The following is a 27,127-nucleotide window of genomic DNA, read 5'->3' as shown; positions in this document are numbered from 1 at the left end:
TTTCCAGAATTATTTTTTATTCGCATTCTTTTTATTCACATATTCTTGTATCTTTAATAAGAAAATAGGTAAAAACCAAATATGTAATATGTAAAATTACATATTTTTTAATAAAAAAATATAATTTCACTATAATATTAATGAAATTGAGGTCATAAAATTTTTTTTTGGATACATTTAATATATTGTAATATTTTATTACAATTTTATTACATACACGTTATAAAATTGTAATAAAATAGAATAGAAAAACCGTTGAAAAATAGAATAGAAAATTTAGTTTTATTTAAACAAATATTATTGCAATCAAGAAAATTATTATTGCAAAAATTTAGCTATATTTAAAAAAATATTATTGCAATCAAGTTAAATTATTATGAAACTAACAAAAAATTGAATAAAATAACTTAGGTAACCAAGGTTCAGATTAAAAATCCAAACACATTTCTGTGCAAAATACACTTCTGATAAATAATATGCAATAAATTGGATTCATTAATTAGTAATATTTTGCGTGTTTTTTAATAGAAATTAATGTTGCTAAATTTAATAAAAAGGGTGAGATTGTTTCAATTGCGTATATTTTATAAGCGTGTATACACTTATGCATAAATGTTTGTTTTTCCTACTCTGGAAATGCATGTTACTAAATTTACTAAACATGAAGAGAAAGAGCATTATTTAAAGCCTCTTATAGCTATAATGTGGCAAAATCAACAATTCATGATAGCATTAAAGGTAAATATAAAACAAATATTGTTGGTGCACCAAGATGATCTAAATCACTAAAGTAATTCTCTAAAATGCAGGCCCTTTGACTGTGGTTAAAACCATTTAAAAGTATCAAACCAAACTGATTTATTTAAAAATGGAAAGCCTTCTAATTCATGGTTTCAAGATTTGATGAAAAAATATACAAAACAAAATTCAATCACAGCAAGCTGGTGGCGTGTAATTTATTAGAGCGATGTCTACACAACATAAAATAATTGAAATTTCAACAAAAAGTTTATCTTAAGCATAATCTAAAAACTGCTGCTTTCAATTGTGATGATCATGTGATCATTGAAAATATGTTTTTAATTGTGATGATCCGATGTACAATTTAACCAAGGTAAAGTGAAAGTAGTTTGTAGAAAAGGCTTAAAAAATCCTAAAAAATTATCACCAACAAATGAAAAACAAACAACAACAATTCTTAAATGCTACAATGCTTATGTTAATTTTTTGCTACATCAACTAATTTACAAAAATTGGTTACATTAAGTTATTTTATTTCTTTATTGTCATTTTCTTTTTTAAATATAAGCATTTGTCTCAAAATGACACAGGTAACAGTATTATGAAAGACTGGTGCAAAGGTGGTACCAAAAATGTCTTTTATAACACAAGTAAATCAAGATGGATGAAATCCAAATAATTTCTAGCATGGATTAAAACAGTATTTTTGCCTCATGCAAATAATCTTAATAGCTTTAAAATTCTATTTTTTATATTAAAAAAGCTTATGATTAAAAAAGTCTTCAAAATAATATTATACTTTGGCATTTGCTCACACTAAGTCATTTTTTGCAACTATTAAACATAGATGTTTTCAAAACAGTTAAAGCCAAGTGGAAAAAAGTAGTCTAAAGTTTTTTAATTAGAAATATATTTTAAAGAACCAGTTTCTAATGCTGTTTTGTGCAATATAACTAATATTCATAAGACACCTAAAATCAGTCAATTGTCAAATCAAAAAGTTTTTAAAAAAGTCTAGAGATTTTAAACTTAGCTGTCAAACAAGCAAGCAAAGATGTAAACAATTCAGTGTTAAATATAAAATATTGTAGAATTAATCAACTAGCCAATTACAATATGACGGCATTAACTTGTTTTGTGCAGCTGCCATGTTTGTCAAGGTTTATGTTTCAGAGTTATATAGTTGAAAGAGAGTTGTAACCGCAATTAAAGTAGCCTCCTCGAATGTAGTGGCCTTCTCGGCCTTGGAGAGGTGAATTAACTTTTAAAAAAAAATCTGATGCTACAGATTTGAGAAAAAGCTAAACAAGCACATAAAAAGCAAAAACTAGAGGAACAAGTTGCCAATAATCTAGCTAGAGAAAAAATTGCTACAGCTACTCAAAAAGCAGAAGATGCTAAAAAAAGAGAGGGGAAAAAATTAATTAAAACAAGCTAGTTGGCTAAACAATCAGATAAAAGAGGTAGAAAGCCAAAAAACCAGCACACAAATCCAGTTAAAGTTGACTTAAGTCAAATTTCAGACCATTATCTTTTTTAAAAAGTTTATCGATCTTGTAAGCTTGTAATAAATTTATTTTTATTAATCTATTAATAAAAGTAAATTAAAATTTACTAAATGTGTGCTTTTTTCTTTTAACTATATATAAGCCAGTAATTAAATCTGGGTATTGTTAATATTATTATAAAAAAATAATTTGTTAAATTTTCTACTTGTCTATTTATAAGTTTATTTATCTAAAAATAATAATTTATATTTGCTCTGACAAGCAATTAAATTAAAAAGAAACAAAATTTTTTTTAAAAAAAAAACCAACCTGAAGCTAATGACAACTTTTTTCCAGTCAAGAAACTAGCATCTATCCCTTTACTATATTCTGCTTCAGCCTTTGACTCTTGTGAAAAGCCCCGTACAGTTCTCATAGAACTTAATGTTTCTTCTGCATTTGTTGCTGCATTAGCCAAATCATCTTGTAGCTTTTTTTGCATATTTTCAACATAATTTCCTTACAAAAAAAGAAAAAAAGAAGAAAAGAAAAATGTTTTATTCTTTTGAAATTTCAAAAAAAAATTTAGAACAAAAAGTAAGACCTTTATTTTAAACATTAAAATTAATAATAATATCTATACTATACATGTATATATAATTGTATTTATATATATATATATCATAAAATTAATCTATATATATTCTAAAATTCAGATCTACACTCAAATACTCTTTGAATCATAGAGATGGATTGCCAGTGAAAGACTTAATAAGAACTCATAACATTAAAACGCTATTAAATTGATGATACCGAATAATAAGACAACAAGTGATCACTAATGGGCAAACTAGTCATTAACTAATAAAGTCATTATTTAGTCATTAACTAACTAAAAGCTAACATTTAACCTGCGCACCAAAATTTAGTATTGCAATTATTTGATCACATGCATCATTATAATTAAAACATGTGCATGCACAACTTGAACCCTACTATCACAAATAAGATTTAATAGCAACTTTTTTTTTGAAAAATCTGTAAATCAATTAGAAAACACAGATACCGATTGTGCAAAAAGTGGAAGATTAGGCTGATACCAATATTTACTAATCAGTATATCAGTAATAATGTGTATATTTCTTCTTTTTTATATAGTTATTGAATCATTTGTTATTGCTAGGCTGAAAATTTATTTGTGTAGACATTTTTAGCTGCAAACTAAGTAGATGTATGCGCTATGGGTTAGACTTAGATGTATAAGCTCTAATTCTTCTTATAATTCTTCTTCAAATGATAATATGGCCTCTTAGACTATCTTTTCAACACTTTTGTTTTTAAACCAATGTTTTTGATCTGTAGCTTGTTTTTCTTTAACTGCTTTTTGTGTAAATGCTAAAAAATTTTTAAGTGGAGTTTATGTTGAAAATATTTGTTCTACAATGGATTTCTTAAACATTTTAACAAGTTAAAACTATTGCTAGCTGTCTGAACTTCAAATATGGCAGCTAAAAAGTTTGAGGCTATTTTAGTATATCATATACTAATACATCATATTTAGATAAGATATGAAACTACTTTTTTCTTTGAGAGACAGCCAATATAACTAAGTAATAACTATGTGCAATTTCCTGTTTTTGTAAAGCCTACTGTAAAATCTTCTAAAATTGTTAGAAACCTGAATCATCAATCATTACTAATAACTAGGTCAAGTGTTGATGATGGATATTACTTGAATGAGGTAAGTAAGAAACTTCATCAGCTGTGTTAAAATATTATCCTCTAAACATGATTGGAACTTCAAATTTTGAGTATAAACCATTTATCATGTGATGGATGAATTGCCCAACAATTGCAACTCTACCATCTATTTAAATAGACTTATACCATGTGTGGTGTAGATTAAAATCTACATATAATAGCATAATAGAACAGTTATTAGTTAACAGCCCTTGTTTGAGCAATACAATTGACTTAATCAATTGAGCTAGTACATTGTATCTTTAATATCACAAGGTCTATGCAACCTAGCAGTAACAACTCAACACTAAATTTGATTATAAGTCATACTTGCTTAATGGATTTTAAGTTAAGTTGTTTATTTTTAATCTGTTGTGTTATATCACTTCTAGCGTATATTGCTATACCTTTTCTGCTATCTCTGTCTACATTTGATACCCATTTACAACTGTGTTAGATGTATTATTATACAATGATCCTGCAAAAAAAGTTTTAGGAGATCTTATATGATAAGCCTTGGTTATTATTCTTGCACTAAGCTCCTCTTTTTCTATATTGTTTAATGAAAATAAATTGCTTGCTTAAATAATATAATTGTCCTAGTGTTGATGAAGATAATGAAGATTTGTGGTAGCTGTAAAAACATGAGTTTTGACTATAGCTTCTAGTCTTGATCAACAAGTTTATTTTCATTAATTATTTGCTGTACATCTAGCTGAAATGTTATTAGTCATTTTATAGCTGATGCACTGTCTTTGTAATTAATGTTACTATTGATGTGGCTTCAGCAGGGTTGGCAAAAACCCAGATTTTTTTTTAAAAACTGGGCCTAGTGGGTTTTTTGTAGATAATTTTGGATTTTTTTGGGTTTTATTTTTATATCTGTTAAAACTTATTTCTTGTTTAATAATATTGAAAACTATAATTTTCTTATAACATTAAGCCTATATGCATTGATCTATTTTAGATATAAAAACAATATTCTTTATAGTTAAAAATGCCATTGGAAAGTGGGAGAAAAAAGACTTAAGAATGGGAGGAAGTAACTGAAGTCGAAAAAAGTGCAAAGGTTTTTGTGGCTATTGGCATGCTTTGCTTAGCAACAAAATAAAATGAGTAAAGCCCCATTTAAAACATTGCCGAAAAAAATTTATGTTTTTACACAAGGGTTCTTCCATAGAGAATATATGGAGGTATGTGGAGAGGAAGTTAACCCAAAGACATACGAATGAGTAGAAGAAGGGTGTTAAAGTTAGTATATACACAGTTTGACTATCTCTCCTAAAACTTTGTTTTTTATAACAAAGGCATTGAATTTCATGATTTTAAAAATTCAATATTACTTTATGAAATTTTTTTTCATATTTATTATTTTTAAATATTTATGCTTGTGGGAAAATTGGGGAGGGTTAATTTTGTAATAAATAATGTATATGTACGCAGGGGGCAAAAGGGAGGGTCATTTAAAACATTCAGCCACATACAAGGAGAAAGCAGGGTCCTAAATAAGTGATTTTACTGTGTACATACTTTATGGATGCCCCAAGCATACAAAGTCATTTAAAACTTCTGAAAATCAAGAATTTATATACATGGTCAAGTTATTGAGACTAGGATATAATCCATGTAACTGTTAAATGCTAGGATGAGAGCTCTTAGAAAAAAGTAAAAATAAAGTAAAAAACAAAATGATGGATCAACTAATCCAAGAAGAGAAAACAATAACAATTATGCAAGATGAATGGAGTACATATGATGGATTAAAAACAGCAAGTAATGTACTGAACTCCTTTGTAATGTCATTAAATGTCTTGAGGAAACATGCAACAAAGAAGTATTTATAAGAAAAATAAGAGATTTAATTAGAGAAACATATCTAAATCTTTTAACATATGGGTGTTATATACACTATTAAAGTCTTTTAGAAACAGATGTTTTACACCCAGATGTCATCAAACACGTGGTTGAAGTACAGAAATATTTTTGCAATACACATCAACCATATGTAAATGTTATTTTGTATTTTTGGAATATTACCTAAAGAATAAAAAATATATAAAAGTTTAAGATTAACTATTAAATATATTATTTTTTTCTTTCAAGGGATGGTTGCATGAGAAAGGAGGGGATATGCCTTGGCTTCCAATTGATAACTGATGAAACTCTCAAATTGACTATACAAAAATATACACAAAAAACTACCCAAACTATGTAGAAATTGTAGATAGTCATAATATCCTATCAAGATCGAAAAAATTACTGAAAATTGAGCAATATTTAGAGAAGGTAACACTGCTTAAATCATACTCAAATGATTTGGTGTCATTTTAGATTAAATATTTAATTTTTTTTAGTTAAATCTTTTATTACAAAATAATACTTCAAATAGGTGTAAAAGAAAAAATAATAAAATAAAACCATTATGTTGATTAAATAAAATACTTTCTAGATGTAAAGTGACAGCTGTCAACTATATGAATGTGTTGAGTTGTGGCTCTCACTTCTGAACAACCCTGAACTAAGTCACCCTCATATTTCTATTACGTCCATCCATCCATTATCTTGCATATATGGACAAACTTAGCATTTTAGGTAAAAATAAGCTATGAATTAAAAATCAAAAAAATTGATTTTCAGAGCTATATGCTAATTTGAATTTAATTTTTTTTTTCAAAGGTAAACCTGATTTTGTACATGGTACCTGATTTTGTACATGGTACATGGTGATTTTGTACAAAGGTACCTGATTTTGTACATGGGTTTGATTTTATTTAAAGTAAAAGATTGTGATGCATTTCCTACAAGGATGTTGAGCAATCAAATTATATCAACAAAATTGTGCAGTGATTGGTGGTCAATCATTAACCAGAAAAGCAAGAATCAATTAAGAAAAAATTCCCTAAAGGATTTTCCAAATTTTTTTCTAACATTAACTTCAAACATGTCCTGCTAGTTCAGGATCAATAGAAAAAGTATTTTCCTTGTTTGGTTCTATCTGGTCAAAAGTTAGAAATAAATTAGAAAGTGAAAAGACGAAAGAGCTTGTGTAAATATATAGACAGTATTAAAAATAGATATGTCAAAAATGTCATTTTTATGTCTATTATATAGTATATTTATTCTAAAAAATTTGCATTGAGTGATATCTTTTAATTTATATTGGTTTCCAAAACTATCCAAAAAAAATTTTGTTAAAAGAAATTTGTCTGAATTGAAACTTTCCCTTTTTTAGCTTTTCAGCAATATATGATTATGTTTTCAGAAATAATGGTTATAATAGTTCATACCCAACTCAAATTGCCTGTGTTTTATTGGGTTTTTTTAAGCAGGTTTTATTGTGTTTTATCAGGCTGGTTTTTTAATCCTAACCCTGAGCTTCAGTTGCTTTTTAGTGCACTTTTTGTTAATTTAAAAACAAACGTTTACTTCTGTTTGATTCAATACTAAATATAATGATTTGATAACTTGTATTGGGATTAAATATTAAATTTAAAATCAGAAATTAGGTATTAGGAAAAGATATTAGATATTTAAATTACATATTAGACATTATGATTGGATAATAAATGTTAGGTTCATATATTAAATATTACAAGTAATAATATATCAATAAAGAATATTCCAAAATTTTAACACATCATCAGAGACAATTTTATGAAATTATATACCATATTTTTGGATAGCAATCCCAACTAGTGGTACAACAGCAAGAAGTAACCCTGCCAATTTTGGACATACAACTAACATAACAACTAAAGAACCAACAATTTGTAGCACATTTTCCAGTAGCTTTGAAATATTACCCTTCAGAGGATATAAATATCAGTAAAATATAGCAAAGGTTTACAAATATATAAACAAAACAAAACAAAAAAATATTAAAACTTTAAAATAGAAATAAACCTTTAAATACACATAAAACATTAATCTTACACAAATAGCACTTGTGATAACTTCAGTGTCAGATGCAAGTCGATTGGTTAACTCACCGGTTCTGGTTTTAAAAGTAACAAAATATTTGGTTTTTAGTGAAAAATTAAATTAGGCTTCTAAAAGATAAAAAAAATAGCAAAGTGGACTTATATATTTGAGTTTAAATATTCAATTTTGCATTTAGTTTTATAATACTATGCGTTGATTGAAACTGATTTAATATTTCAAAAATAATTTTTACCACAAAAAATTTTTATAAACTAATTTAAAATTTTTTTAACTTAAATTAAAAAATAATACAAAATAATTTTTTTTTCTAAAAAAAAAAAAGGATATAAAAGGAGAAAAGAATACTTTGATTTATTAAAACTTTATGTGAAACTTTTATATAAAAAGAAATTTTATATAAAAACTTTTTTCTTTTTTTTTGTTTGTTTTACCATTTCTTGATTTTGTCATATACTTCAGGCTCCTTAAGATTTTTTTATTAGACCTACTGTAAACTTCAAGCTGATTTTTTTTAAACAATTTACTCCCAACAAGGCTGCAAGCAACCACTATTTAAGTTAGGAGTTATCAGAAAACAAAGAATATATATATATATATATATATATATATATATATATATATATATATATATATATATATATATATATATATATATATATATATATATATATATATATATATACATATATATACATATATATATATATGTACATATATATATATATATATATATATATATATATATATATATATATATATATATTATACCTATATATATATATATATGCATATATATATATATATATATATATATATATATATACATATACATACATACATATATATATATATATATATATATATATATATATATATATATATATATATATATGTACATATATATATATATATATATATATATATATATAAATACATATATATATATATACAGGCTTGGATTTACCCCATTTGGGGCCCTAGGCAGATTCAAATTTTGAGGCCCTTAAAATGATATATTAATCCTTTATTCAAGAATCAAAAATGTACTTTTAAAAGCAACTTCAAATATTGACACTCAATCAAATTTAAAAAAAGGACTTCGGTATGTGAAAATATGTTTTATTTTCGAATTTTACATTAACTTTTTTCTACACTTTTCCTTAGCAAATTCTTCAATCAATACGTCAAAATCAATTTTCTTCATCAAATCTTCATTACTTGATAGCAATGAAAAACTATTTAATGTATTTTGTATCATAGTTGATCTTAAATAATTTTTCGTAAGTCTTAACTTTAAAAAACTTTGTTCTCCAGAACAGTTAGTGAGCATCAAACATAAATAGATTCTTAAAATTGTTTCGGAATTTGGAAACACAATTTCCATTTTTTTCTCTTTAATAATTTTATATAATGATAAATGACTTATAGGTAAATCTTCACTTTTCCAGGTTAACTTAATATAATTATGTAAATGAATTAGTTCATTATACAAAGCTTCATCAATGTCTTCACTGTATTGCTCCATAATTTTTTGGACATTAGTTTTTAAATCCTCATGTGATATGTTTAAATTTGACAAAAATCTAAATAGGGCGAAAATATCCTGATAAGCTTTAGCCCGTTCTTTTAAGTTTATACTGAGTATTTTCAAACTTTTCTCAAATATATTTGTTTGAAATGCTTCTTTATGAGTCAATTTGGTTTGTGGTGTTTGAGGTTCATCTGGAAATCTTTTGTTTGTTTGCTGCCTTTTGATTGTCTAGTCGGTGTCTGGAAGCAACTTTTTCGCTTCTGCTGCAATGACATTATAATCACCAACTAATTTATCAAAAAAATCACCAAGAGATGAGTATAAATTCAAACAAGTGCCTAGGGTAATTTTTGAATCTTGTAGAAATTATGAAACTAAGTTTATTCGACTCAAAAACAGTTTGTAATGCAAATTCAAATTCGCCCATCTTTCCAATCAGATTATGTGCCTCCGCTCTCGAATTCGAGTCAAAACTTGAAGCTTCCGCGATTTCATTCAAAGAATCTTCTATGTTTTTGTAGTTACAATATATTGTATTCACAGAGTCTGCACAAGCACTCTATCGGGTTTTAGACAAAGATTGAACAGACATATCCGAACATTTATCTAGAACAGCCCATTGTTTGGTTGATGACGAAAAAAATATTGATGACGAAAAAAATACATATATTTGTTGAACTATTCCGAAAAAATTAATTGACTCTATACAACAATCAACACCAGATGAACCCACTAAACTCAATGAATGTCCAGCATGCGGCAAAAAGGTGGCCAATTTATTGATAATCAAAATTTTCGTCTTCATACCTTTATATTTTCCAGACATGTTTGGCGCGTTGTCATATGATTGTGATCTACAGTTGGATTATTTCCAAGCTGAGAGTTGAATCCAAAAAATTGATGGTTACTTCAGCTAATTTCTCACCCGAGTGATCCTCAACTTGCACAAAATTGATAAATCTTTCAATTGGTTCAAATGTTGTATCATCAACATATCTCAAGATAATACAAAGCTGATCTTTGTGACTAATGTCTGGTGTAGAATCAACGGATAAACCAAAATATTTTGAATTTTTTACTTCATTGCTAATTGACTATAAAACTTTCTTGGCCATCAGTGCAACGAGTTCGTCACAAACAGTCTTTGACAAATAATTAGTTTTTCCAGATCCAACATTTCCATAATTTTCCACATGTTCAGATAGAAAAGGGTTAAACTTCGAAATAAGCACCAGTAATCCTATAAAATTGGATTCTTTGCCGAAACTTTCGTTGGATCCTCTGAAAGCCAAGTTTTTTTCTATTAAAGTACAAATCACTGCTACTACTCATTTCAAAACTTGTCTCCAGTAATTTCGTTCCTTTCCGATTTCAGAGTCCAGCCGAAATTTTACACTATAACTATTTTTACGCTCTAAATACTTCATCAAAGCTTCTCTATGTTCGGGTGAATTCTCATGACTTTTTAACGATGAAAACAAGTTCTTCCAGTCTCTAAATCCATGCGCTGCTAGGGCGAACTGAGAAACTCTAAACAGCTTGCACACAAAGCAAAACACACTACCTAGCGATGGTGAATATATTAACCATTGTTGTTTAAATTCTTCACCTTTGGCTTTTTTGCTAGTGAAAAGGTTTTCAATAGCGATCGTTTTCTGCATACAACGTTTTTGAAGCCAAAAATGTGTCATTTATATTCTGACAGACTTCAGGCCCTTTTGAATCCATAATTCAACATCCTTCTTAGACAAATCAGCCATAGTCAGGCATCACTCTGTATATTAATTTGAGGACTCAGATCATTTAAAGTTATTGCATTTATTGGAGATGATTCACAACAAGCTAGCACAACAAGCTAGAGTTGATGTTTCAGTGATTGCTGACAAATTATTTGTTTCCAATCCAGTAGCATTTTCATTAACTTTAATGAAAAACTGATCAAGCTTTGGTAATTTTTTGACTTCCTCATCTTTTTCAGTTTTTTTTTTACGTTTTTGAGCTCCGCTTTCAGATGTTCTCTTCATTTTTTAGTTTTTTCTAAAATAAAGGAAAAAGTCAAATATTCTTATATTTCTTTGCTGAAATGAATGAAATAATGCACTAATTAAATTCTTACATTAATTTATTGAATTGTACTATACTTAAAAAATCATTTTTAATCTTAGTTTCTAGTTTATTCTGTAAAAATAGAATTCAAATTTCAACTTATTAAGTTGAAATTTGATTTCTATTTGAAAATTTGATTATACCCTACATTATAATTTCACAAATTATGAATAAACAAGGAAGGGGTGTACATTTTCACTGAAAAATTACTAAAGTAATTTTTAAGAGATGGCGCCCGTAGAAAAAACATGTTTTTCAAATTAATAATTTGAAATTATGAACGTTTATGTGCAAACTCACAATATATAAAGTTCAATTTTTTTTCAATACAATTGTTAATTTATTATCAAAAGTTTTCAATTCAAATATTTATTTGTTTTGGAATTGGATCTCCTGATGCTTGGGGACCCCCAAAATCTTGGGGCCCTTAGCAGTGCCTCGTCTGCCTATAGGTAAATCCGGGCCTGGTTTGTGGAATATATAAATATATATATATATATATATATATATATATATATATATATATATATATATATATATATATATATATATATATTCCACCAACCAAAATTCATTTTTGCATATACTCATATTTTACTGTGTCTGTCCCTGCATGCTCTAAAAACTATTATTCACCTACTTTTTTCCCAGTACTTCAACCCTTTGGAACTCTCTCCCATCTTCAAGTTTTCCTGATTCATACAACCTGCAACTTTTCAAGTCTTCTGTCAACCGTTTGTTTGCTCTTTAACTCTATTCTTTGTTTTCTAGTAACTATCAACTTAATAGTGGTTACTTGCAGCCTCGTTGGGAGTGAATCAGAGGTAAAAAAATTTATATATTTTTTTAACTAAATTACTCCAACAAGACTGCCACTTTTTAAGTTGGAATAATAAATATTGTTAAAGGGCAAAAAAACAGTTGAAGAAGACCGAAAAAAACTGTAAGTTGTATTTGAGTTGGGAAAACATGAAGATGGTAGAAAAACCCAAAGTATTGAAGAGAGAGAAAAAAACCTATATGAATAAAATTTTTTAGAACATGAAGAGACTGGTACAGTAATAGCATGTGACTTTGCTGAATCAAAAGTCATGCAAGATAGAGTTTTGGCCAATGAATCATGTGATATTAGTTTGCATGAGTAGCGACCATGATAGTATTTGAAGAAAAAAGAAAAAGAGAGGTAACCTTATGATAATGAGATAGAAGCTCAAGCTTAGCATTTGGAGCCAATATCACTTACAAAATGATTTTAGACCTTGTATAAAATAGGGAGGGTCTAATTACCACCCCAAGTTGTCATAGTAAAAAGATCAGATTCAGGACCGTCTGTTCTAAACAATCAAATAGTGAAAACTTTTTGTCAAAAATGGAGTATATAGTTGTGTTGTCAGCAAATAAAATCTCTTTAGATGGAACCTTGTGGTACCCAGGAAATTGCTGGAAATGAAGAAGAGTGTTGGCCTTTAAAGACAACTTCAAAACTGCAATTAGAAAGAAATGATTTAATTATCTCAAAAATTTCTCAGATACAGCATACAAAGCGAGCTTATAAAGAAGACTAGCATGCTAAACTTTATTGAAAGCCTTTGATATGTCAACAGCAACAGCTCTTGCCTCACCACCTTCATCTAACGCATGATAAAAATATTTCTTTCATAACAGTTAATAAGTCAGTTGTAGAATAGAGGATCAAAGTCTAAAAAAGTTTACTAATAATTACCGGTGATCGATACTAATTAACAGCAATCGGTAGAATCTTTCAGTTATATTAGTTAACAACTCAGCAGAAAAATGAGAGGATGAAGATTGATTGTCAGAGAGTAAGTTGTTTGACTCAAGATGAGATATTAGGTGTTTGTTAATTAAAGAATTAAAGACTCTGATAATAATACAAAGACTGATTAGTTGATAGCTAGAGGGTTCAGAGTGTTCTCCAGAGTTTTAATAAATTGGAGCCATTATTAATCAGGTAGGAAAACAAGATTCAGTTTAAAGTTAAGAAGTTTAGAGAGTATTGATGAGGGCTCTAGAGAAAACTTTTGTAAGACTGTGACAGGAACGTTGTCTTGACTACAAGCAATTGAAGTCGAGACAATATTCTTTGCAAATAGTTCAGCCTTGTCCTTAATAATAACAGAAATAATAAGATAGATAATAAGATCAGAACCCTTTTATAAAGATGGAATGTTAGACTTGCATTTGTTAATGACACTGTTAAAGATTATCCAAAAATCTTTAGAACCAAACCTAAGAGTGTCTATACAAAACTCAGTCATGCACAAGGTAGCAGTAAGAATGTTATGATAAGACAAGTCTGAAAAAGAAGTTAAAAACAAGATAAAAGTTTTAGAAAAATCATAGTATGGTCTGAACCAAGTAAAGGAGAACTAGGAAAAACTGAACACAAGCTAGGGTCAGAAAAACACAATTCAAGAAGTGAAAGTGAGTAATTAGCTTTGTCTTGAAAACATGTCTGGAAAATATATGAGATTGATAAATATAACCAGAAGGTTTGGTGGTATTAGAGTCAATTTTATCAGAAATAACATCAAAAAGAATGGAATCTTGAGAAGAAGGAGAACAATAAAAAGCAAAAAAAGCTGATTGAGTGAAGAGGGGAAAAAAATGGTGCTATGTGCTAAACAGAAGCACATTCAAGAATGGTCAGAGGATTTAAACTTGATTTCACAGCAAATAGGTGAATTGATCTGTAAATATATTCCCAGGTTAATGTAGCAGTTGAAATTTTTACAAATCAAAGGATTATAGCCATCAACACAGATGTGGCGATCGTTTTTTATGTTTAATATTTTTGGTACTCTAGTCATTTTTTAAGTTATTAGAGAACTTGACTCAATCATAGAAAGGGCATGGCACACACCAAGCAATCAGCTATGCAGTTGTCTTAGTCCTGCTAATTAATCTAATCTAAAAATAAAGGGATCATAAAGTGGCCTTGACAATGCACGCTAAATGCACTAAAAACTAATCCCAAGCAATGCGCTATACAGTTGCTTTACTTGTGCTAAACTAAACGGATTATTAGGAGTTAAAAGGAAGAGTTATGTAAATATAAAATATTACAGTGCATAAATGAGTTCATAGCAAAAATAGACAAGCTATGTCATGCAAACTAATTTTTGGTTAAACACTAACAAAGAAGCACAAAAAAAACCCATGAATTAAGTCAAGAAGCATAAATCATCCTAGGCAAGAAATAATGTAAGACAGGTGCATGGCATTGCATCCACTAAAGTCTTTAGCTTTGGACAATAGCTGGTAATATCTGCCCATGATGAGTATTTCTGTTGCAACACCATTTCTAGACTTTACTCAACCAAGAGCTTTCAGGCAGGTTTATTTTAAGTCAGAGATAACTTTTCCTAGCCTTTGTTTAGAAAAGCAAATCCTACAAGGCATCAGGACATGGATATACATGTTATCATTAGCAGGGTAATCATGATAATCCTGAACTATACCTGATCTGATATTCAAGTCTTATATTTCAATTAATGATTTCCCTAAAATAAGTTTCATGGTATATAATATGAGGTTTTCTTTACAAAATTTCAGATAAATTTAACTATTTAAATAAACAAGGGGTAAATTATCTCAAATTTAACAGATCGCGAAAATTTTTTCCAGGAAAAACAACAAATTTACTGCAACAAAAATAGCAAATTTCTTGCACAATACTATCACAACTATTATATTTTAAATATTATTTGTATAAAACTAGCTTTGCCCAACCTGACAGACAAATAACCAAAGGTAATATTCTTCTGATTAGATGTCAACATTTTTGTAAAACATGATATAACCGTTTTTCATAAAAACCTTTACCCAGGAATATAAAAATTAGCAACCATGATTGATTTAAACAATATACTTTCCAGACAATGGCTTTGGCCTACCGCAATTTGCAATTCCTAATTGCTTAATATACATATCTTTTTTATATATAAATAAATCTCTAACAACATAAGCATAACATTAATAACAGAACAAGAAAACTGAAAATGTGCTGAATAAATATTGTGAAAAAAATGTGTGAAAAATTCTTTTATGTTTAATCAGAAAATTCTTTTATATGATACATCATCATTTTTATATGAGCAGTGCTATATATGATTTATCAGTACTCTTTAATGGGCAGTGCTAAATTTCTTTGGAGTTTTATTATATTCTTTAGTTATATTCATGGAAGATTTTTAAATTTAATTAATAATCTATAAGTGATAAGTTAAAAAAAAAACATGTTTCCTAAAAATTCATCCTAATATAATTTCAAGAAAAAATTTACATTATTCTAGTTACAACGTTATTAATAAGATTCTTAAAAGTTGATCTGGTGTAGATTTGGATGATTGGATTTGAACCCCAGAGTTGCCCAGCATATAGTTTTACATATGTAATCAGCTCAAAGGTACTTTCATAATTCAACTGCAGTGTACAACTTTTATCTTGTTAATTAAACCTTGCTCTTTTTAGGTATGATACTTTGTCATAACAAGCTTTAAAAGGAGCTTTTAATTATTATTTAAGTATTAAAGTTTTTATTTATTAAAAGAAATATTTGATCTTCTAGCAATAAAAACCATAACCAAAATTGCAAATTCAGAACTTAATTTAGTATACTGCATCAGTTGCTTTTAAATAATATTTATAAAAAATGTAAATGATTTGGTTGTCAAAAATTTACTTTACCCATATAAAATATTTTTATCATGTCGTGATTCTAATTGTAGTATGCATTTATGTAATAACTCCAATAATTGGTTGATGTGGATGTAATAACTTCAACTATTGGTTGATGTTAAAATGTAATTTAGTTGCTTAAAATATATTACATATTTAAAAACCTTTTTAGTTATGAAATTAAAATAGTACAAAATTTTTATAAAAGTGTTTTCGATTTCCTAACAACAATATATTTTAAATTTTATATATTTATATTAAAATAATCAATCTTAACAACAGTAACAATTTAATTTCCTAACAATGATGTGTGCAAATGCATATTTCCTAATATCTTAAATAACATAATATCTTAAATAATAACAATATGTGCATGTGCATGCATATTAATAATTGATACTACCTATTTAAGTCAAAGAAAGCAATTTCTTGCTTGATTATATGTTTGAAAAGCTAAAAAAAAAAAGAATTTAAAATTATTTAACTTTATTAAAATAATTTATGAACTTATGTTGTATCTCAGAAACATCTTTCACTATAACTATATCATAAATATTTATTAAAATTTTAGCATCCTTATGTCTAAAACCGTTAAAACATAAAAAATTCTGTTTATATTATTTTCAATATCAAATATTCTTTTTATACTAATTTTTATACTGCATTCATAAAGTATGTACATAGTAAAACCAGATTTAAGACCTTCTCCTCTCCATATATACACACCTGTATGCCTTAAATTCCCTCCCCCACCCTCTGCACATGTACACATTACAAAAATCAACATTACAACCCTCTCTTTCCCAATGCATAAAAATATTTCAAAACATCAGGAAACAAAAATTTTTTTTTTTTTTTTTTTAATTATTTATAAGCAAATATAAAAAGCAATTATCATGGTCATATCTTAAACAAGTATTCAAGTCAACCTCAACAGTTATCAAGGTCATATTTAAAACAAGTATTCTAAGTTAACCTCAACAGTTGTCAAGGTCATATCTTGAACAAGTTTTTTTAGCTCAACAGTAATTCAAACAATTTTTTTATATCATAGCAGGATCTCAAGCAAAATTTAAAAAGTACAGGTCAACATTTTACACAAATTTCATATTATACATGTATATATAAATAAACTCAATTACATTTTTTCGAAGTGTTGCAACAATACTTTGACCAGCTAAAGAAAATTGCCAAGTACTGATCAACTCTCCAACAGAACCAATCATGTAGATAAGAAACAAGAGTAAAATCTGCTTGTTCAATGCATCTAAAAAAAATGCACAATTCATTAGATGTAAAAAGTGCATCAGAAAAAAGTAATAACCAAAAAGTTATGTTTATTAAATAACAAAGTAATAAAAATTTCAACTTTTAACTAATGTCTTTACATAAAAAGACAAAATTAGTACAGCATTTTCAAAACTAAAATAAAAAAATAAAAGATTTTATAAATTAAAAAAAAAAAATTTAAGAAAAAGTCTAAGATAAATTTATAAATAAATATTTTTTATGGTGTGCAAAAAATGGGTTTATAAATAAATATTTTTTATGGTGTGCAAAAAAATTGTTAAATTAATGACCAATAGTTAAGTTAGGTGTTATTTTTAGGCTTTCTTTTATTTGCCATATCTATTTGGAATAGGTAATTGAATTTTGCAGTTTTTTATTTGTAAAGAAGTGTTTGTGGTTAGCCCATTGTTTCTTTCATTTACCTTCTGATAGACGAATACTTTTTCTGGAGTGTTAGGGGAAGACACTACATATTTATAAATATTATTTGAGATTCTTCATTTTCTTTTAGAAGGGCAATTTTGTTTGTTTATGCAATTGCATGGTGGGTGTTCATCTCAATTTTCAGATATAACTTTTTTTTTTGGCTTATTACTACTTTGTCAATATTTTGATGCAGCTGTAGCTTACTTTGTTTGTATTTTGATTAAATAACTTATTTAGGGGGTGGGACATTGGAATAAGTTATTTAGGGGGGTGAAACATTAGAAAATGTTTGTCAATTTGGATTTTTAAAAAAAACCCAACAAAGGGAGAAACACTTTTACTGTAAGGAAGATTGAACCATATCATATTTCTTTTTCTTTGGCTTTGACTTTTTTTTTAAAGTTATTCTTTAAATAAAAATCAGTGAAGCTGTTTCTTCTTAGCCCCTTTTTGTATTCTGGTAAAACAGGTTAAACATGTTTTTATTTAAAAACTTTGGTGACAATATGTTGCTAATGGAGGTTGATTTTGTTTAAGTATTTGAGGAGAGCGGTTGGAATTAGTGTGGATGTAATTTTTATTCGAATATTGCAATAAATTTTAATAAATTCTGCGTATGTATGATTGCTAACGCAATATTTTTTACTTTAGGTCATCAAATAAAGATAAATATCTTATTATCTGCCAGTTTCATGTATGTATGTGTGTATGTATGTATGTATGTATGTATGTATGTATGTATGTATGTATGTATGTATGTATGTATGTATGCATGTATGCACCTATTTTTTAATCATTTTGTAGTTTTATGACATAGGCTACATTGTTAATTGCTTTTTTATTAAATTATTAGAATTTTTCTAATTTATCATATAGTCTTAAATATATATTCTATTTTAAATGCTTTAATACCAATTTTATTTACAAATTTACTTATATCTTACCTAAGGTTACCTATGCTGAAGTCAAAACATTTAATTATAACTTAAAAATTATATGATTTTCGCAAATTTAATATGCACTACATGGAAAAAAATACATATTAATAATCTTTTATCAACCAACAGCTACAACTGCATTAATTGTTGGAACTACTGGAATATGATAGCTTCCTTAAGTAGCAACCATGGTATATACGACTATGGTAACCATAGTCTATACGACTATGGTTACTGCTCATATTCCAACAATTAATGCAGTTGTAGCTATATCATGAGGTGATTTTTGAATCTGTCTAAAATAGAGATGGCCTCATTATTACCACAAATATGATAACAGTTTTGCATACTGAAATGAATAAGAGACTTATAGATGTAGAAAATGGAATCAGGAGTAAGAATATGACAAGCTTAATAATGAAAGAAAAACTTAGCAAATGCTAAACTTGTATTGTATCTAAGGTTTCCACGAGGAGTTAGTTATGAATACAAGAAAACATAAAGTAGAGAATTCAGGGAGGGAACTTTTCAATATAGGAATATTAACAACACTGTAGAAATTGTTAGCAGTAAATAAATGTGTTTTGTTTGGGTGAAATTTAAAAAGCACTGCAAACCCTAAACTGTCACAGAAGATCAGATTTAAGATCAGCTGCATGTTCTAAATAATAAGAAAGAAATGCCTTTTTCTCAAGACAGCAGTATATAGTTGTGTGGTCAGCAAGTAGAGCCACTTTAGTAATATTGACAGGATGATCATTAATTTATATAAGAAACAACTTTGAATAAAAGGTCATTTTTATTACAGTAACCTGGTTTAATAAATTTCCAGCTACTCCTAATTACAATATTTGTATAAGAGTCTTACTTTAAAGTTAAAATGGTAGAATTGTAATATATGTAGTAGCAATTTTATTGTGAATGAAAGGGCGCTTTATAAACTGCATTTATCACCCACAAACTGTATCAGCTTTCATTAAAACTGTCAAATCCATTTCATGTTCCAAATCTCTAATTGAAAAAAAAATTTCAAAGCTTTATTATTACTAGTTATTTCTTCTTAACATTAAGTGGAACAAAGGTTGGTTAAATAACACATACCCTGAAGACAGTTTGAGCTCCACATAGTTTCTTTCTGCTGAGGTTAATTTAAATTAAATTTTGTTAAGATTACTGGTGAGTTGTCAATAAAGTAGAGGTGTAGATTGGATTGGCATTGATTAGCATATATTAAATTACATTTTTTGATAATAACCATAAATAATGTAAAAAGTGTTTAACCATAAACTAAGCTTTAAAAAAAGTGCCACTAGTGATTTTTTCCCATTCCAATGTCACATTTTCAAGATTGGAAAGAAATATTATAATCCACTTTAAATATTACCTTCAATTACATGAGATTACCTTTTTTTTTTTGTAGCAGCCTTATGTATTTTAAGAAAAAGATGTCAATAGGAAACTTACATAATATGTTGTAGGTTAAAAAACCATTACTCCTTGTTTCATTCCATTTGAAAAATTATATAAAATAGTTATTGTGTTAGCGCATGTCTTGAATACATAAGAACACATGTGATCTTTATCTATTGATTCAAAACCATCAAGAGTAACAAGGTGATTTCAAAACAGACTCATATTCAAAGGAGATATAAAAATTGACCAATAGTTAAGTTAATTATCAAATTTTAAGTTAAATATCAATATTTTTAAGTCAAATATCAAACATTTTATAAATCTCAAACATTTTCTTTCCTTAACTAAAATTCATTCATACCATAAGCAACCTCTTCAAATTTTTTTACTACTACCTCTAAAATTTTACACGCTGATACCCAAACCACTAGATACCCAAACCACTATATTCTTCTCTGACAAACGTTGCCTAAACATTTTTTCTAATCTTTGTCTAAAATTATGGCTCTTTTTCTTGTCTTGTTAGAGTCATACCACACATCCATCTGGTCATCATCTTCTATTTTGAAAATACTACACCATATAAATACTAAAGTTTATACAAACATGTAAAGATATTGTATGCCAGCATCCAAATAAATAATAAATAAACCATTTCATTTTTTTTAAATATCTTTTTTCTAGAACATCTATATTAAGATCAAATATCTTTTTATTATTGCAAGAAATAAAAGGTCTGAAACTAAGCTCCCTTGTTCTCTGTTTACTAAGTCATATCTCAGTATGTACTGTATCTTATCTCAGATGTTATGTTTTAGAGACTTTATCAGTGTCTTTTAAAGTAAGTCTAACATTCCATCTCTAATTCATGGGTTTAATTTTATTACTTCTTCCCAGAATAAGGCAGAATTTACAAAAAACTTTCCTCTAATTTAACTCTCAAATCAAATGGCCATGCTCTTCCTGCCATTCCAGTTAAACAGGTTAACTCATTGCTAGACATCACTTTGCCTTCTGATGCTAAAGTCAACTTTCAATTTTTATCTTCTATGGCTTGTGGTTCAGACAACATTTCCATCATAGTCTATCCTACAATCAATCAAGTATTAGTTTCTTCATTATGCGGTAATGGTGTAGTGGTAGAGCAATCGCCTCGTAAGCAAGAAGTTCTGAGTTTGATCCCCGCCACGCCCCTGGTAGTACTGTGCTCAACTTGTTTCTCCACACAGCGGCTTTGTTCGTCAAGGTTTGAGTTTCAGAGTTATAGAGTTGAGAAAGAGTTGTAACCACAACTAAAGTAGACTCCTCAACTGTAGTGGCCTTCATGGCCTTTTGAACTAACATTAAAAATATATATATAAAAGTTTTATAAATACTAAATCATTCTTTCTAACTCCAATACTAAAAACTTCCCTCGAAAGCCACTCTTCTTCATTTTCAGTAACTTATATACTGCAAAGTTCTATTTTTTCTCCTGTTTCTTATCTATAAAAAGTAATCTTGCTGATAATCTTATACCTAAAATCTCTATTCTCTAATTGCTGACAAATCAACTTTATAGTCTTGACAAAGTCTTCACTTTTTGATTGCTTAGAATAAGCAGCCAATCTTTAATCTGATCTCTCTTCTGTAACAGCATAGGGCAAGCAGTAGCTTGCTGATTTTAACAAAACTCATTATTTACTGCAAACAACTATTGCAATAATGTTGCATTCCCATACTGATGAACAACAATCCTCTCACTCTCAGACAAGGTCCAAAAGCACATTGTAAATGAAGTTAGACCTGCTTTATATTCAGAAAAAAATTTTTGTTATAGAAACTAATTATTTTATATAAACTTTTTATTTATTTATAAAACTTTAAATTAAATATTATTTTAAAAATTTAAATTTAGTTTTAAAAGAATGTAAAATACTTTTGCAATACTTATTAAAGAAATTTTTCTTTTATTATCTGCTAAGGCTGTTTTTTAGAAAGTTCCATTTTTAGGTGGGGTCAGGACCAGGACCCCAGACACTTACTAATTGTTAATTAGTTAGAGTATGACTTGTAGGAACAATTATTAAGATATTAGGCTAATGCGTATCAACCAATCCAAATCTGTTCAAAACTTCTACTTTATTGACAACAGCAAATCAAAAAATAATCTCAAAAGAATTCAACTTGAACTGACCTTAGCAGTAAAAAACCTTGTCATTCAAATTTACAAATTAAAAGAACAATGCCCAAACAAGTGTTGCAGCTGCCAAGGCTATCAAAATGCTTTGTATCTTAAATATTAAATTGGATAAACAGCATTATGAGAAATATCCAATCCACAAGCATGGAAATAAGAACATTAAATTTGTAATTAATTGATAATGATAAATGATAATAATGATGATGATTTTTTTGATGTATAGTACTTTTCTTTTTCTTTAACATTAATAACAGAAAATAATTTGACACTTAAACTTAATTTAATTTACTAAAAAGAAAAACAGTTTTTTTGCAGTAATAACTGTAAAAGTATTGTTTTACCCATTTGAACTGCACTTGCTGCTTGAATGACATAACCAAAAAATAATGGAGCAATCATCTTTGATCCAGTTGAGCAACATAGACCAACCATACCAATAAAAAGTCTCAATAATTCCTATAGCAACAAAATTCCTATAGCAACAAAATAAAAAGAGTAAAACTAAATTTTAAAAACTTTTGATAGTTAACTTGTAAAGCAAAATTGTTTAAAAATATCAAATTCAAATTTATATGATGTGTTGTTAATTAACAAAAATGTTCACCATTATGAACTCACAAACAGTTTTTACTTTTGGATATCTTATAACAAACTATATGCCAGATATTTTAAAAAAGGAATCAAAAATCATACTATATTTAGTACTATAATACTATTATTTAGTGCTTATTTTAAAACCTTGTGGTGCATTGTTCATAAAATTGAATTCTTTATAAAATTGCTGTTAATATCAAAATTTACTACTTACTGGATAAGTCAATTTCATCAGGCGTAAAAAATTAGCATTTTTCTTTGCAGGTAAATTAAAAGTTGTATCTTCATTTTTAAGGCATGAATAAATCCTCTGTAGTTGCTTTAAGTGATATAAGTACTTCAAATATAGCAATAATTCCAAAGCTCCAAATACAAAACAGGAAATGCATAAGGCATAGAACTTGATACCTCTGTTACTGTTTTTGTGATCTTTCAATACTATTAAATCTTTATAAGCAGTATAAACAAATGTTCCAAGAAAAATAATAAATCCAAAAAAACTAATTAATTTTCTTGGTTTTTCATTTTTGATATCATCTTGACTTGCTGCTATAGTCATATTTTCCAATTTTGCTAATGTAATAATCATTAACAAACCACGAAAAAAACCAATACATGCTAAGTCAAAAATTGAGCTTTTAATTTCAAAAGAAATTATTGAGCTTCTTAGCTTTTCTACATCTGTAGTCGAGACCCATAAAAATAATGATGAAATTAAATCAGCTAACAACAAAATCGCAAATCCAGAATATAAACGTATGATTGGAAATCGATAACTTGGGGAATCGATTGTTATCATTTTACAACATAAAAAATATTTACTATAAGTTATTATGTTGATTTAACTTAAGTAATGAAAAAATAAAACTATTAATTAAAAAATATAAATTTTAGATGAATATTGGTATTTATTTTACTAAAAATAATGCCAAATAAAAAAATGCCTTTCATACATGTAATTCAGAAACATATTGTATAAACTACAGAAATGGATATAATCAAAAATATATTGCTAAAATAAAAACAAATTAAGTAAGCATTTAAATTGAAATTTATTTTCATTCAAATTTTCAAATTCTAGCAAAAATTAATTTGTGTTAAGATTACCATAAATCTGATATCTAAAATTTTTAGATATTAATATGGGCTGCATCTAAAATTTTTAGTTGTAGTCCATATTTTTTAATTTTGGTAATGTAATAATCAAGCTAGAAAAATTTTTAGATAACTTATAAATCTAATATTTGATACCAGATTTATGGTAATATTGAGGCACAAATAAATGTTAGCTTGAATTTAAAAAAACTTGAATGATCAATTGAAAATAAAATGTAATTTAAATACTTAAATTATTCTCATTAGCACCTATTTCTATGTTTTGTTTAAAAATTATGTATGAGACATTTTTTTTTAAATATACAGCACCATACTTCTTTAAAATATCAGAGATATTTTCATAGAAAATGAAAATTTTAATATTTGACATATGTTGAAAATGTTCAACATTTTTAACAGGTGTAAGCTAACGATTTGTTATATGATTTTATGTGCCTATTTGTTATATGATTTTAAAATAGAATGGTATATATTTTTATATTTTTCTGGGTTAACATAATGCATTCTGTTATGGTATAAAACGCTTTATAATAAGTTAAATTTAAAAATTGTTTATGTTGTATTAATCAAGTAGTAAAGTTTTCAAACTTTACTATTTATTTTAATAAAACATATGTGCAAGCACCTAATTCATGAACAGATGAATGTTCAAAAGACTTTATCTTATATTCAGAGGTATTTTTTAAATTATACTAATTATCTATAGTTGTATATTTGAAAACATTTTCTCGATCTTCAACAAATCGATGTGATTTAAGCTTATAATAAAAACATAATTATACAATTTTGTGATAAACCATTTTATTCCATAACAGAATGCATAATGTTAATCTAGTAAAACTTATAAATCTTTTGTTAAAATATATACCATTCTATTTTAAAATTATATAGCAGATAAGCACGTTTAGTCTGCTTTTTTGATTTTAGTTGTTTTTGGTTAGGTTTAGGTTGACATGTTTACCAAAACGAAACCAAAATATAATCACCAAAATCTTTTACAATAACTTTTATGGCTATATTTTAAACTCTAAATTATCTACTTTAAAACTAAAATATTTAAGCGATTATATTTAGTTTTCAAATTTTTTTTTTATTTACGGTAATATTAATGTAAATAATATAATTAACGGCAACGGGTTTCCTCGTTGTCGTCCTAAAAAACGTCAATTTAATTAATTGAAATAGATATAAACATTTTTAACATTTAAAATGGAGTTAAAATAAATCGCACTTCCAAAACAAAATAAAATAGACTATTTAAATGGTGAAATTAAGTGTAAAGAAATTAAATCTCGCTAGGTTTCTTTTGAAATGTCTTGACAGTCTTAATTTAGAGCCCCTAACATTTTTTGAAGGTCCTTGTGCTACTAGGGAATGTGGTAGGGCATTGATTTGAAACTAAATATCTTTGTTTAATCCCTTGACGGCTTCAAAATATTGAATCAAATTCTCTCTTTCCCTTCTTTGTTCTAGAGTTTGTAGATTTAGATTAGTGAGACGGGTTTTTTAGTCTAAACTTCTTATTGCTGGCACAAGTTTAGTTGCTCATTTCTCGGACGGCTTCTAAAGCCTTTATGTTGTTTTTTTTTAAAAAAAAAGATTTCAAACAGATGCACAGTATTCCAAATGAGGTCGAACAAAGGTAGTAAACAATCTAACAAAAATAGTTCTTGTCCAAGATTTGAATGTTCGCTTAAGGATGGCTACGACAATATTTGTTTTATTTATTGCATGTCTGATGTGATAACTCCATTTTAATTTATTGTTAAAAATTACACCAAGTTTTTTTCTCAAATTTTGTGGTTTTAAGATTAAAATTAGCTCCAATATTATCTTTCATTGTAAAGTAGCAGCTTTTGAGATTTTTGCTCGGTTTTTCGCCGAATTTTATAACTTTACATTTCTCACTATTAAAGGATATCTCTCATAGCTTAGACCAGTCTATGAGGACATCAAGTTTATTTTGAACTTTAAATAACTCTAAAAGAAACAATTTCCAATTCTTCTTCAAACTCTAGTAAGTAACAATTAGCAGAAACATCATTTGTTATTTTGTTGAAACCTACATTAAGGTCACTGTTCGATTTGCGTAATATGTTTTTCCTCACATTTTTGGATTTTAGAAGGATAATTTTTTTACCTTTTTTGTTTGCTTAATACTTCATTTTTTATTCTTAAAATCTCTGGTGTTGATGTGGTTATCATACACTTTCCCTTTTTACGTCCACGTCTTAAAATCTTACGAGATGGTGCCTGCAAAATATATATTATAGTATTGTATAATTATAGAATTTAAAGAAAACCTAAACTAAGAATATTTAGTTTAAATTACCTTTGAATAAATTACCTTTGGATAAATACCTTTGTACCTCGTACAATCTCAGGTGAAAATGCAGTTAAGTTTTCTTTCTTACATGTCTATCATAAGGCCATATCACGCGAAATCTTGACATAATATTTGTTGGTGTGGAAGATTTTTCCCATGCTTGTCGAATGAAACTGGCCATCTCATAAATTGTAATGGCTTGTCCTGGATTGCTAAGCATCTAGCTTTTGGCAGCTGCATTAAAATATGTTATCATTGTACCAAAAACAGATCTATATAAAGGTTGTGTCTTATGTGAAGTATGTGGTGGCAAAGTCATCATACAAACATGGTTCACTTTTGCATATTCAAGTGACTTTAGTGAAAGGTGGCTTTCATGATTATCCATAATCAATAAAACTTTGTGATCGGCTGTTGGGCGTGAAACTTTACGAAATGTTTTAAAACATCTATAAATATTTCAGCATTCATCCATCCAGATTGATTGGCTAATCCAATAGAACCATCTGGTGCTCCTCTCAATAGTGAGTTTCTAAATAATTTTTTTGGTAAAACAATAACAGGGATATTGCTACACCAGCTGCGGAGACAATG

General features: G+C 27.5%; 1 protein-coding gene across 1 annotated transcript in view; it reads right to left on the bottom strand.

Annotated features, from left to right (window-relative positions):
* Window positions 1–26,178, bottom strand: part of LOC101234644 (uncharacterized) — a 93,471-nt gene extending 67,293 nt beyond the window's left edge. The window contains exons 1-7 of the mRNA XM_065807752.1: window positions 23,306–26,178; window positions 22,839–22,953; window positions 17,391–17,515; window positions 16,652–16,701; window positions 7,902–7,962; window positions 7,637–7,772; window positions 2,559–2,747 (exon numbers count right to left, since the gene is read on the bottom strand). Of these exons, the coding sequence (XP_065663824.1) occupies window positions 2,559–2,747; window positions 7,637–7,772; window positions 7,902–7,962; window positions 16,652–16,701; window positions 17,391–17,515; window positions 22,839–22,953; window positions 23,306–23,890 (1,261 nt within the window). The 5' untranslated portion in view covers window positions 23,891–26,178. The remainder of the gene's footprint in view (window positions 1–2,558; window positions 2,748–7,636; window positions 7,773–7,901; window positions 7,963–16,651; window positions 16,702–17,390; window positions 17,516–22,838; window positions 22,954–23,305) is intronic.
* Window positions 26,179–27,127: the final 949 nt, after the last annotated feature.

Source organism: Hydra vulgaris, chromosome 10 (assembly GCF_038396675.1).
Source record: "Hydra vulgaris chromosome 10, alternate assembly HydraT2T_AEP".
Classification (NCBI taxonomy): domain Eukaryota; kingdom Metazoa; phylum Cnidaria; class Hydrozoa; order Anthoathecata; family Hydridae; genus Hydra; species Hydra vulgaris.
Note: the sequence above shows the minus strand (reverse complement) of the source record. Positions and strands in the feature narration are given on the sequence as shown.